The 13,636-nt window shown below is 45.0% G+C and overlaps 1 protein-coding gene across 1 annotated transcript in view; it reads left to right on the forward strand.

Annotated features, from left to right (window-relative positions):
- OTOGL (otogelin like) overlaps positions 1-13,636 on the forward strand; it is a 139,131-nt gene that overhangs the window by 44,342 nt on the left and 81,153 nt on the right. The window contains exons 21-25 of the mRNA XM_068162433.1: positions 444-518; positions 3,055-3,107; positions 4,365-4,527; positions 5,866-5,973; positions 8,311-8,449. Coding sequence (XP_068018534.1) covers positions 444-518; positions 3,055-3,107; positions 4,365-4,527; positions 5,866-5,973; positions 8,311-8,449 — 538 coding nt within the window. The remainder of the gene's footprint in view (positions 1-443; positions 519-3,054; positions 3,108-4,364; positions 4,528-5,865; positions 5,974-8,310; positions 8,450-13,636) is intronic.

Consider the following 13,636-nt stretch of genomic DNA (forward strand, 5'->3'; position numbering starts at 1 on the left):
ATTTTTGCATGGTTCCCAGGGAGTTCTGCTGCTCTGTCTATCCCACCAGGCTCTTATCACAGGCAGAGGTAATGATTCTTGCTGTGGTAATTCCTCTGTCCTGTGATTCTGACAGTACTTTGAAAGGGAACTACGTGTTGCCATGCTGCTCCCATAACTGGGAAGAAAAGCTCCTTTCTGTGAGACTAATGCACAGAAACAAATAAATAATATGGACCTTGAGGAGAATGCTGGCTTGCTTGAGGAGTGTAGGAGTTTTGCCACTGACTTCAATACAGTCAGTGTCATCCTTTAAATGTTGCCTTTAGAAGTATATTGTAAATGTAAAGGTTGAGTTAATGAATTATATGACAGGCTTATCATAATAGCTTTATAAATGGGTTGCCCTGAAATCCCATTTCATCTTGCTTTTGTATCTACATGCATAAATATTTTTTTAACAGATCTGCCTGTCATTGTCTTTACAAGGGCAAAGCCCTCCAGCCTGGAGAAATCCTCCTTACGTCAACAGGCTCCTGGTAGGTTTCAGCACTAAGAGTTGTTCTTTCTTGTGTCATGTATCATAGAATCATAGAATTGTCAGGGTTGGAAAGGACCTCAAGGAGCATCCAGTTCCAAACCCCCTGCCATGGACAGGGACACCTCACACTACAGCAGGTTGCTCACAGCCACATCCAGCATGGCTGCAAAAACCTCCAGGCATGAGGCTTCCACCAGCTCCCTGGGCAACCTGTGCCAGTCTCTCACCATCCTCATGGGGAACAACTTCCTACCATCCAAACTGAATCTACCCATTTCTAGTTTTGCTCCATTCCTCCCAGTCCTATCACTCCCTGACACCCTCAAAAGTCCCTCCCCAGCTTTCCTGTAGCTCCCTTCAGATCCTGGAAGGCCATAAGAGGGTCTCCTCAGAGCCTTCTCCTCTCCAGACTGCACAGCCTCAACTCCCTCAGTCTGTCTCCACAGCAGAGCAGCTCCAGCCCTCTGCTCATCCTGGTGGCCCTTCTCTGGACACCTTCCAGCACCTCCAGATCCTTCCTGGAACAGAGGCTCCAGAACTGGACACAGAGCTCCAGGTGGGGTCTCACAGAGCAGAGTAGAGGGGGATCGTTACCTCCCTGGCCCTGCTGGCCACACTTCTCTTGCTGCAGCCCTGGCTCTGGTTGGCTTTCTGGGCCGCAAGTGCTCACTGCTGGCTCCTGTTGAGCTTCTCATCCACCAGCACCCCCAAGTCCTTTTTTTCAGGACTGCTCTCAAGCCAGTCCCTGCCCAGCCTGTATTGGTGCTTGTGTTTGTATCATGTAGTTTGGATGCTACTCAAGAGCTGTGCGAATTCTTTCACAAAGAATGAAGGACCATTGTACCAAGTCTTTATTTTTATTACAGATTTTGGGGTTTGCTAGTAAAAGGTAGCCTAATACAAGTTGGAGTATCTACATGCTTATTTTAACAACAGCATGCCTGAGAAAGTCCTGGAAGCCAGAGACTATCTGGAAATACACACACAGAGATTGCAGTGCTGTTCTTAGACACGGGAGCATTATGATAGCAATATGAGCCTGGTTTTGGAAGCATAAACAACATGATTCTATTTTGGAAAGGCTTCCAAACAAAGGCTTGCAAGGAGCTGTATTAGTGTCATTTTGCATAATTAATTCATGATGGAATCCTGACCTCATTGGAACTTGTTAATTTTACAAGAGTTGCTCTCAATCTGCGGGTTTGAGATCAGCAAATTGAGGCTTTTCTGTCAAGGTTGATTTTTGCTCAGGTTTTGTATATTACAACTGATATAAGTGAAACTTACCATGTAGTTCTAAGAGGTGAGAATAAGGACTAAGAGGTGAGAACAGGGACTTAAGTTTTCTGCCCTTGCTATGCCTCTGCAGTCCTTTGCTTTTTAACTATTTATTTATTTATTTAAGGAAAAGGGGGAAATGAGGACTAGGTTTAGTACTCTGGTGGGGGAGGTTGGACTAGATGATCTTTTGAGGTCCCTTCCAGCCCCTGAAATTCTGTGATTCTGTGACTGTTGAATTTGTTTTTCTGCAGTTCTGTATTTGTATCACAAAAAGAACCAAGCTGTGTGTCCTGGTGTCAGTGCAACAAGAAATTTGCACACTGTATTCTTACATATTTACCAAGGTGAATAAGGTTTTGTGTAACATTGCCAGCATCCCCAATCATCTGGCCTTGTGTTCCCCCAGAGGCTAGCATACCCAGCTTCTCTTTTGTTTCAGGGCTCTGGTGGGCTGAAACTAACCCCCAACTAACTTGGAGAAAACTACCCCCCAAAATACAATTGCCAGACTTAGCTCAGGTTGGGATGGAAGCAAATGAAGCTCTATTTACAAGCAAACCGCAGTCTAGAGATAGGAAATGCAATGAATATGCACCAAATATACAATAGATGTATATAATATAGATATATTTACACTTTACAAACAGCACAGAAACTCCTCAGAACCCCCTGGACTGATGGACTGATCCAGTGGGACTGTTCTCCACCTCCCCCAGTCCTTCCCTCCTTCCTGTTACCTCACACAGGAGTCAAAACAGAGATGCCCTGGCAAGGTAACAGAAGAGAGAGAGAAGTTGCAAGCAAAAGTGACAGAAGAAAGAAAGAGAGCAAGAACTGTTTCTGCCACTACTTTATATCCCCATTAGCAAGCCAATGAGTTCTATAGACCTTAGCATAATTTTCCTTTTGTATCCAATGGTAATTCATTTAGCTCTCAGTCTCTGCATTCAGGGACTAGGCTAAAGTTCCCCCTTCAAACTGTAACAGTGCAAGTCAGGTAACTGAACAGCATACAGACACACACCTTTGTGAGTCTGGGCCCTCATTACAGACCAGAGGTTAGACAACACCAGTCAAATGGTAGCCAGAATGTTCACATTTCATAAATGGTAGCCAGAATGTTCACATTTCATTTGTCCTCCTCCTACTGATTTCCATTGTTTAGGTTTGGTTAAGTTATTTTTGCTTTTTGTTAATGGTGATTCCAAAACATTTTTCCCTGGAGCAAAGATGGATTTACTTTTCTTTTTCAGCCAGTGTCTCAATGGAACAGTGACATGTATTGAAGCCACTACAGAAACTACAGGTAATTTCCAGCCTTGTTTCATGCTACAGTAGCACAGGGAATGATTTTGACTCCGAATAGTAATTTGGTTTTCTCCTCATATGTATCTTCATGATGAGATCCTTAACATATTTCAAATAAGAGGTTAGAAACAGAAGTTATCTTTTGTTTGTTCTGTTTTGCCTTTTCCATTTTTCTGTAGCATAAATTGTACTACTAGTTCACTTCAAAAGTTAAGAGACACCCAAAATTACATGTGAGATGTAGGTCAATATGTTCTCATGGGAATAGCTAAGCTTAGGCTCACTATCCATGCTTAGGAAGCCTTAGGATCTTCATTTCTAGAAGGTAAATTTTAATTAGTTTCTAATGGATTTAGAAGAGAATTCAGCACACTGAAAATTATGCCACTTCTGAAGGTTCTGTCTACTTAAGGCATGATTACTCAGTTAAGAGTGGGCTGTACTCAGCACTGGTTAGACCACACCTTGAGTCCTCTGTCCAGTTCTGAGCTCCTCAATTTAAGAAGGACATTGAGACACTTGAACGTGTCCAGAGAAGGGCAATGAGGCTGGGGAGGGGTCTGGAGCACACAGCCCTGTGAGGAGAGGCTGAGGGAGCTGGGGTTGCTTAGCCTGGAGAAGATGAGGCTCAGGGGAGACCTTCTCACTCTCTACAACTACCTGAAGGGAGGTTGTAGCCAGGTGGGGGTTGGTCTCTTCTCCCAGGCAACCAGCACCAGAACAAGAGGACACAGTCTCAAGCTGCACCAGGGAAGGTTTAGGCTGGATGTTAGGAAGAAATGCTTCCCAGAAAGAGAGATTGGCCATTGGAATGTGCTGCCCAGGGAGGTGGTGGAGTCACCATCCCTGGAGGTGTTCAAGAGGGGATTGGAAGTGGCACTTGGAGCCATGGTTTAGTTAGGTATGAGGTGTTGGGTGACAGGTTGGAATTGATGATCTCTGAGGCCTTTTCCAACCTTATTGATTCTACGATTCTATGAGTATCAGACCCAGAGTGCATAAATCCAGATGCTTAATATTAAATTTTGGCCTTTTTTTCTTTTTTTTTTTTTTTTAACCTTTAAAACCTGTATTAATTTGATGTCTCTGTAAGAGAAATCAAGTTATAAACTTTTATTCAGATTATATTGTTATGTACGCTGTAACGTAGGCTAACCATGCAGTAAAGTTACGTAGCTTTGGAACTGAACTAGATAGAAACTCTTCAGTGTCAAAAGCAGCTGATCTCATTTAACCTGCAATTTTGTATTTGAAGTTCACATATGCCCTGAAGGGAAAATCTACTATGACTGCAGATTTCCTGTGCCTGGATTGCCAGCGGCGGGTGTGAATTGTGGGATCTCTTGTGCAAACCTTGCCATGAACTTCTCCTGTGTCCCCTCACCACCCTGTGCAAGTGGCTGTGTTTGCCCCCCTGGGTAAGATTTGGCAGAACAACCTGGAGCACAAGGCATGCACATGCTGTTCACAGTATAACTGCCTTCTCCTCCCAGCTTTAACTTTCTTTTAAAGTTCCAGTGGTAGCACACCTCTAATTTTGAAGCTGTTGTTCTTTATATTGTTTGCAGAGGTAAACATTTAAAGGCCAATTCTTTTGTGTCTGAGGGCCCTTTCTCCAAACTTCTGCTTTGAGGCTCCATGTTACAGTGCTTCCTCAGTTGGAGTCCCACAGTTGCCCCATTCTGAAACCATTATTCCACTATCCTAAGAGCTATCCAGCTTGCTACCAGTCTGACTGGCTGGTATTTGGTACTCTCTGGACAGGAGGTAACTCCCACCACTTGCACAGTGAAGTTGGAGTCTAGAAGCAAACATGACCAAAGATCAGAATGGAAGCCATCTGTATTCCTTCTTACTGCCCAAGTAATTTTCTCATCTAGGCAGCTCATATATTTGGATTCAGTGCCCAGAAACAGTCTGCTGAGCTTTGCAGCAGTCAAATCAAAGTGTAAAAGATAAAAGCCTTTGTTGTGAAGTTTCTGTCAGGATCATCCACCAACCCCTCCACCTGTTTCTGGTTCCTCCCCTTATACCTGCTGTGTGCACTTTGAGATTTGAAGAATCCAATACTGCTGCCCTAAGACCTGCACTGGGAGTGTCAGTCATTTAGTTTCTTTTTCATAATGTTCAGCAGATGGAAATGGGAGAATAGCAATAAGTGGTTAACCACATCTCTGGGTTGCTTTTTCATCAAATTAGGTTTGCTGCTTTTTGCATTAGATGCTGCTGCTTTGTCTTGACCTTGTTAGTTATTTCCACTTACCTAGGGTAGCCAGGTAACCTCCACACCCCCCCTCCCTCCCCGGCCCCTTCCTAAAGGGTACTTTTTGTCCTGCTAACTCTGCAACAGCTGCCACAGCCCAGCTCACTGTGTTCTGAAGAGAATGGTTGCTGCTTTGTGAAGAGGATCAGGCACATCAGCCCACCTACACCCCTGAGACAGGAGGGTGAGGGAGCAGCTGAGAGGGAAGTGCAGCTGGGCTGAGCCTCAGCACACAGATGCTCTGCAGTTTGCAGGGAGGGATACCTACACTGCTTGAACTCTTGCCTAGCAGCTGCTGCCTCACACTAACACGCCCCTGTCCAGGTAGAGGCAGAGTTGGAGATCATTATTCAGACTGCTTCTGAAAGAGTCTGTCCTTGGCTGGGTGGAAGATGAGTTGCCCTTGGCAGGGTTCAGACAATGCACAACACATCCAGTTATGGTGATCTTCTTGTCAATATTCACATTCATCTAAATAATTCTGTTTTTGAAGGATGGCTGAACACAGAGGGAAATGTTATGTTCCTGACAGTTGTCCATGCACCTGGAAAGACAGGGAATTTCTGTCAGGAGAAGTGATAGCTACATCATGTTACACCTGGTGAGTGACACGCATTTGGTGTACTTCCAAATCACCTGGGTCTAGCCACAAACTAAGAGTGGCAGAAAAATCGTATGGAATATATTTAACATAAGGTGAGGGAGGGGATTCTCCCCCTCTGCTCCACTCTGGTGAGATCCCACCTGGAGTACTGTGTCCAGTTCTGGAGCCCCTATTACAAGAGAGATCTGGAGGTGCTGGAAGGTGTCCAGAGAAGGGCCATGAGGATGAGCAGAGGGCTGGAGCTGCCCTCCTATGAGGACAGACTGAGAGAGTTGGGGCTGTTCAGTCTGGAGAAGAGGAGGCTCCCAGGAGACCTTCTTGTGGCCTTCCAGTGTTTGAGGGGGCTACAAGAAATCTGGGGATGGACTTTTGAGAGTGTCAGGGAGTGATAGGACTGGGGGGGAATGAAGCAAAACTAGAAGTGGGTAGATACATATTGGATGTTAGGAAGAAGTTGTTCCCCATGAGGGTGGTGAGAGACTGGCACAGGTTGCCCAGGGAGGTGGTGGAAGCCTCAACCTTGGAGATTTTTCAGGCCAGGCTGGACGTGGCTGTGAGCAACCTGCTGTAGTGTGAGGTGTCCCTGCCCATGGCAGTGGAGGTTGGAACTGGCTGATCCTTGAGGTCCCTTCCAACCCTGACAATTCTGTGATTCTATGATAAAGAAATCTCTGTGCTTGTTTATAGATACTTACAGGCTCTGTCTTTTATTAAGCTCTCTTAATAAGCTTAGAAGTGTATGCAGACTTTTGGGTAAGCACCTCTTAAGGTCTGTAAAGGAGGCAGAAGATACCCAAGTTAAAAAGCAGCCATGAACATATGGTTGATTCTGAAATCTCTTGAAAGAGAAGGCATTTGGCATTTTGGGGAATAGAGTATCATGATAGACAACCAAGGAGGAAAACAAACAAAAAGAGAATTTAAATGTAAGATAGTGGTGAACAGTCTGCTCCTTTGGGAACTGCATAAGGAATTGTATAGGAAGATGATGTGTAATAATAAAAGAAAGAAAGAAAAGACAAAGAAAAGAAATAAAAAGCATTAGAACTGGAAACTGAGCTAGTACCCAGAACCTTTTTAAAGGAACCTTACCTGATTCATATTGATGCAAAGCAGGTTTTCATCCATTATAATTTGCTAGAGAAAATATCTGTCTTTCAGGTAAGTCTACATTTAATGATCATTAAAAACCAAACTTGGGCATGGCGGCTTTTAACCATGCAAAAACTTCAGTGGTAAATGGGCTGAGTTTATATATGCACACAAAGAAAACTGCAGGATGTCAGTTCTGCCTTCACACAAATTCATGCATGTCACTGAGTGCAGATGGCAGGGAAAGTGATCCCTAAAATATCAGCATTTATTTCTTAAACTCAGTTGGTATTTGTCTGGTACCCTGGAATCTTACAGGTAGCAACTGGAGGTCTTTTGCATTGAATATGTGCAGATTTTAATAAAAGTCTCTTGAGAAAACAAATATAATATTGATGTTTCATGAACAATTGTGTTCTGGCATGATGTCTGGTAGATACTGGAGGGAGTAATGGAAATACTGTGCATAAGAAATAAGCATTTTAAGGTGTTTATTGTACGTATGTGCTGAGAGCAAAATGCTTCTGACTCTTCTGCCATGGAATCAACAACAGCTTCAGAAACAATCCACAGTGTAGCTCTGTGTTTTCAAGTCTGAGGTGTTCACAGGATCATAGGATCACAGGATGTCAGGGGTTGGAGGGGACCCAAAGAGATCATCAAGTCCAACCCCCCTGCCAGAGCAGGACCAGAGAATCTAGCTCAGGCTACAGAGGAACACATCCAGACAGGGATTGAAAGTCCCCAGAGAAGGAGACTCCACAACCTCTCTGGGCAACCTGCTCCAGGGCTCTGTGACCCTTACAGTAAAGAAGTTCCTCCTTGTGTTGAGGTGGAACCTCCTGTGCTGCAGCTTACATCCACTGCTTCTTGCCCTATCCCAGGGAGCAAGTGAGCAGAGCCTGTCCCCTCCCTCCTGACCCCCAGCCCTCAGATATTTATAAACATTTATTAAATCCCCTCTAAGTCTTCTCTTTTCCAGACCAAAATGCTCCAGGTCCCTATGCCTCTCCTCACCAGGCAGTGTTCCAGTCCCCTAATCATCCTCAGAGCCCTCCACTGGACCCACTCCAGCAGCTCCATTTCCCTCTTGAACTGGGCAGCCCAAAACTGAAGACAGTGTCCTACCTTTCACAAATTTCTGTATGACTGGAAATACAGAACACAGGGAAGCTTTTGATAGAAAAGTAAAAGAAAAGGACCCTGCTGTGAGAAGAGCTTGATTGCTAATTTTCCTTCCAGTGTCTGCCGGAGAGGGATATTCAATTGCACCAGCTACCCCTGTCCTGCCGTGTGCACTATTTATGGAGATCGACATTACTACACCTTTGATGGACTGGAATATGATTATGTCAGTGACTGCCAAGCTTACCTGCTGAAGGTAGGAGGACTGTCCATACATTTTCATGTGCTCAAGTGAAAATTTCCATGAGAGAGCAAGAGTTTTGAATATTGAGGGATGTTCTGTGGAAACAAACACTCAGAAAAGAGGTTGTGGTGGGTTTGGTAATCACCCCCCGACGTGAATTTGGAGAATTACTCCCAAAGTAAATCACCAGACTAGCTCAGAAGGTTTTGGAAGTGAATGAAGCTCTATTTACAAGCAGACTAGAATCTGGAAATACGAAATGAGATGAATATGTACTACATATATTTACATATACTTACAGTTTATAAACAACACAGGAACCCTGCTCTGGACTAAGTCAGGGGGGCTACCAATGGCTCCCCCTTCTCCACACACCCCCATACAAGAGAGAGAAAAGAGAAAACAGAAGTGTAGCTGTTAGTACTTAGCCGCAGCAAAGAGCACAGCCAAGTTCAGCAAACCAAGTAGAAGCTACCAGGTAGTATCAGGTAGAGTGAAGAGTTGAGGAAAGAGACAGAATAGTTTATGCAATGAACTTTCTGTTAGTTACCATACCAATGTGATTACTTAGACCATATCAGAGTGGCTGGAGAGCAGCCAGGCAGAAAGGGACCTGGGGGTACTGGTTGACAGCTGATTGAACATGAGCCATCAGTGTACCCAGGTGGCCAAGAAGGCCAATGGCATCCTGGCCTGCATCAGCAATAGTGTGACCAGCAGGAGCAGGGAACTCATTATGCTCTGGACTCAGCACTGGTGAGGCCACACCTTGAGTCCTGTGACCAGGTCTGGGCTCCTCAGTTTAAGAGGGACATTGAGACACTTGAACATGTCCAGAGAAGGGCAACTAAGCTGGGGAGAGGTCTGGACTACAGCCCTGTGAGGAGAGGCTGAGGGAGCTGGAGTTGCTTAGCCTGGAGAAGAGAAGGCTCAGGGGAGAACTTCTTGGTCTCTACAACTACCTGAAGGGAGGTTGTAGCCAGGTGGGGGTTGGTCTCTTCTCCCAGGTAACCTGTGACAGAACAAGAGGACACAGTCTCAAGCTGCACCAGGGGAGGTTTAGGCTGGAGGTGAGGAGAAAGTTCTTCCCAGAAAGAATCAGGGAGGTTGGACTGAATGACCATTGGAGGTCCCTTCCAGCCTGGACCATTCTATGATTCTGTGACCTCTGAGGCTGCTTGGAATCCTTCTTGAATGTGGTCTGGATCAGAGCTGGAGTGTATGTGTATAACCATATCAAACACAATGATTTCATAATGCAGAAATGAAATCATCCATTGGGATTGTCTGGTAGCTACATGCTAAGGTTCCTCATAGCACACATTTACAGTACATTGATATCCTTTTTGTTTTTTTTTTTTTTGCTTAAAAATATGACAAATTATACTTAGAAATATATTTTAGTACTAACAACACTAGAGTGATTGGCCATTGGAATGTGCTACCCAGGGAGGTGGTGGAGTCACCATCACTGGGGGTGTTTAAGAGGAGACTGGATGAGGCACTTGGTGCCATGGTTTAGTTGATGAGATGGTGCTGGGTGATAGGTTGGACTTGATGACCTCTGAGGTCTTTTCCAACCTGGTTCATTCCATTCCATTCCATTCCATTCCATTCCATTCCATTCCATTCCATTCCATTCCATTCCATTCCATTCCATTCCATTCCATTCCTTATTATTGATTGTTGCTATTACTAGGTCTAAGAGTCTGTCTTCTGATAGACAGTAAAGTGTTTAGAGGAAGAATATTCATTTTCTGCCATCCTTGACTGTCTAACCAGCCTTAAGAAAAACTTTGGTAGAGTTTTCACAGCTGTGAAATGAAAGAGATTGGTCCCAGATTTTTCCTTTCTTTAGAAAAAAAAAAAAAAACAGAAATAAAGGGGGAAAAAAGGAAAAAGAAAAAAAAAAAAAAAGGAAAAGAAAGGAAAAGGGAAAAAAAGGGAAAAAAAAAGAAAAAAAAAGAAAAGAAAAAGAAAAAAAAGGGAAAAGAAAAAGAAGAAAAGAGAGAGAGGTTTGGTAAAGATAATAAGAATACCTCATAGCAAAGTCAGGCCACGTATCATACTGTGTCATGAAAGAGCTCTCACTCTTAGAGATATAAGAAGGTTTGCACAAATCTTCCTCTTTTAAGGTCCAAAAAAATAGGGGTTAAGATTAAAAAAATAGGAGTTGCTTCACCTGTATGATGGCCTTGAGCAACCTGGCCTTGAGCACATCCAGGGAGATGGCATCAGTGACCTCCCTGGGCAACCTGTTCCAGTGTCTCACCACCCTCTTTCTAATCTCCAGTCTAAATCTCCACTCCTCAAGCCATTTCCTCTCATCCTATCACTACAAGCCCATGTTAAAAGTCCCTTCCTGGCATTCTTATAGGCCCCCTTCATGTACTGGAAGGCTTCAGCAAGGTCTCCCCGGGGTCATCTTCTTTCCAGGCTGAACAGTCCCACCTCTCTCAGCCTGTCACCACAGGAGAGGTTCTCCAGCCCTCTGATCATCTTCACAGCCCTCCTCTGGACCTCCTCCAGCAGTTTGATGTCTGTCTCATACTGGAGGCACCAGGCAGAGTCTCCTGAGAGCATTAGGGGCAGGGGCAGAATCACCTCCCTTATCCTGCTGCTCAGGTTGCTTTGATGCAGCCCAGGATATGGTTGGCCTTCTGTGCTGCAAACACACATTGCCAGGTCCTGTTGAGTTTGCCTTGTTGTGTAAAGCAAATCTATGCTGCTTATTCAACCTTCAGTATGATAGTGGAATGTTTTGGGTTTGCAAGAAAGTGTCACCTGCCACTCTACTGTGTAAGAAATTACCTGTCTGGAAGCAAACCACGGGGAACATTTGGAGTTCAAGAATGAAGTTGGCAGGCACATAATTAAAGCGTGTGGCACGCTGCCCACAGGCCTTTCTCCAGGCTGAACCTGATGGCACAACTGACAAAAATGTTGCCTACGTAGAGCTGCTCTTCAGAATTTTTTCCCAGCTTTTCAAACAGTTATTTTTTTCTCCCCCCAAACTTAGTTAATGTGAGAAAGTATGGCCTAATTTGTTCATAATTTTTCTTTCCTCTTCAGTATATGGAAAACGGTCATTATTTATTTAAGGACTGTTTATTACAAATTGGGGACTGCAGAATTATGTCTGGAACAGATGATGTATCTCTGGGATCTTTTTCAACTGTGAAATGTTTGGAGAAGTTTTAGGGGGGGGAACAAAAGAAAAGAAACAAAGGATGGAGTTATGGCACATGTCCAAAGGCTTTGAGGGAACTAAACCACACAAGTGATGAACTATGTGATGTGCAATCCTGGAACCAGAGGAATGGAAGAGACCCTCAGGATCACCAAGTCCAACCCTGAACCCTACTCTGCAAGGTTCACCCCTAAACCATATACCCAAGCACCACATCCAAACCACCTTTAAACACATCCAGGGTTGGTGACTCTACCACCTCCCTGGGCAGCACATTCCAATGACTGACCACTCTTGACATGAATTTTTTCCCCCCTAATGTCCAGTCTAAACCTACCCAGTTGCAGCTTGAGGCTGTTGTCTCTTGTTCTATCACTAATTACCTTATGGGAAGAGTCCAGCACCAACCTCTCCATAACACCCTTTCAGATAGTTGTAGAAATCCAGGAGGTCTCCCCTCTGCCTTTCTTTTCCAAACTAAACAGCTGCTCTTCGTCAGATTTATTCTTCAGGCCCTTCATAGCTTCCTTGCTGTGGTGGGTTTGGAAGGTAAGGCCGAGAAGCCTCCTCCCTTCCCCCTTGTAAGGTGAAGGGAAAAGAAAATTGAAGGGAAAGGAAAAAAAAAAACCTCACAAGCTGAATTAGCAAAGCAGTGGAGCTATATTTACAAAGCAATGTAGAGTATGCAGGGGAATATTTACAAATTTACAATATCTACAATATATACAAAGATATACAACAGAGCAACACAGAAATGAGAGTAAGCCCCCTCGGCAGAGGGGTCCCCCACCTCCGCTCTCCCCTCTCTTCCCCCCCTTTCCCCAGAATGGGATAGAAAGAGAAAGAAAAGAGAGGAAAAAAAAATGTTAGAAGCAGTCCGTGTCATTTGGAAGGGAGTTAATGTACCGGCCTTTATCTATCTTCAAGGCCGAGGCCTTGGCAGAAAGCCCAGCACAGAGACAGAGAGCGGCCGCAACGTGGAAAGGCGGAAGCAAGACTGAAAATAAAATGCCGGAGTGCCCAGGATATCTTTCCTACACTCCCAGTTCAGAGGGTGCTTCCTCCCACTTTACCAACGAAATAGTTTAGATTATTCCTTCCGTTTACCAACTTCCGTCCACCATATTCCCTTTCTTAAGGGTGCAACGTCAACCGGCCACACTTGCCCTTCTCTGCCCTGGCTCCAGCACCTCCACATCTCTCTTGTATTGAGGTGCCCAAAACTGGACACAACACTCCAGGTGTGGCCTCACCAGAGCTGAGTACAAGGGAACAATCACCTCCCTACTTCTGCCGGACTCAGCATTGCCGATTCCAGCCAGGATGCCAGATATAACCAGATGTTTTAAAAGGACTCCATGGCTGCATTTGACAGGAACAGACTGACAGGGCTGACTTCCATATGAAGGAAATTAGTAGCAATGAAAGAAAAGTTGAACTCTCTTTCTTTCTAAAACACTTGATGATCTGAATGAGGGCATTGAGTCCATCATCAGTAAATTTGTGGACAACACCAAGCTGGGGGCAGGAGTTGATCTGCTGGAGGGTAGAGAGGCTCTGCAGAGGGACCTCAACAGGCTGGACAGATGGGCAGAGTCCAAGGGCATGAGATTGAACACATCCAAGTGCTGGCTTCTGCACATTGGCCACAACAACCCCATGCAGTGCTACAGGCTGGGGTCAGAGTGGCTGGAGAGCAGCCAGGCAGAGAGGGACCTGGGGGTACTGGTCAATGGTAGGCTGAACATGAGCGTGCAGTGTGCCCAGGCATCCAAGAGGGCCAATGGCATCCTGGCCTGCATCAGGAACAGTGTGGCCAGCAGGAGCAGGGAGGTCAATTCTGCCCCTGTACACAGCACTGGTTAGGCCACATTTTGAGTCCTGTGTCCAGTTCTTGGCCCCTCAGTTTGGGAAGGATGTTGAGCTGCTGGAAGGTGTCCAGAGAAGGGCAACAAAGTTGGTGAGGGGTTTGGAACACAAGCCCTATGAGGAGAGACTGAGGGAGCTGG

The sequence above is a fragment of the Melanerpes formicivorus genome, unplaced genomic scaffold (assembly GCF_026170545.1).
Source record: "Melanerpes formicivorus ecotype bairdi unplaced genomic scaffold, bMelFor1.0.p_v2 SCAF_64, whole genome shotgun sequence".
In the NCBI taxonomy this organism is placed as follows: Eukaryota; Metazoa; Chordata; class Aves; order Piciformes; family Picidae; genus Melanerpes; species Melanerpes formicivorus.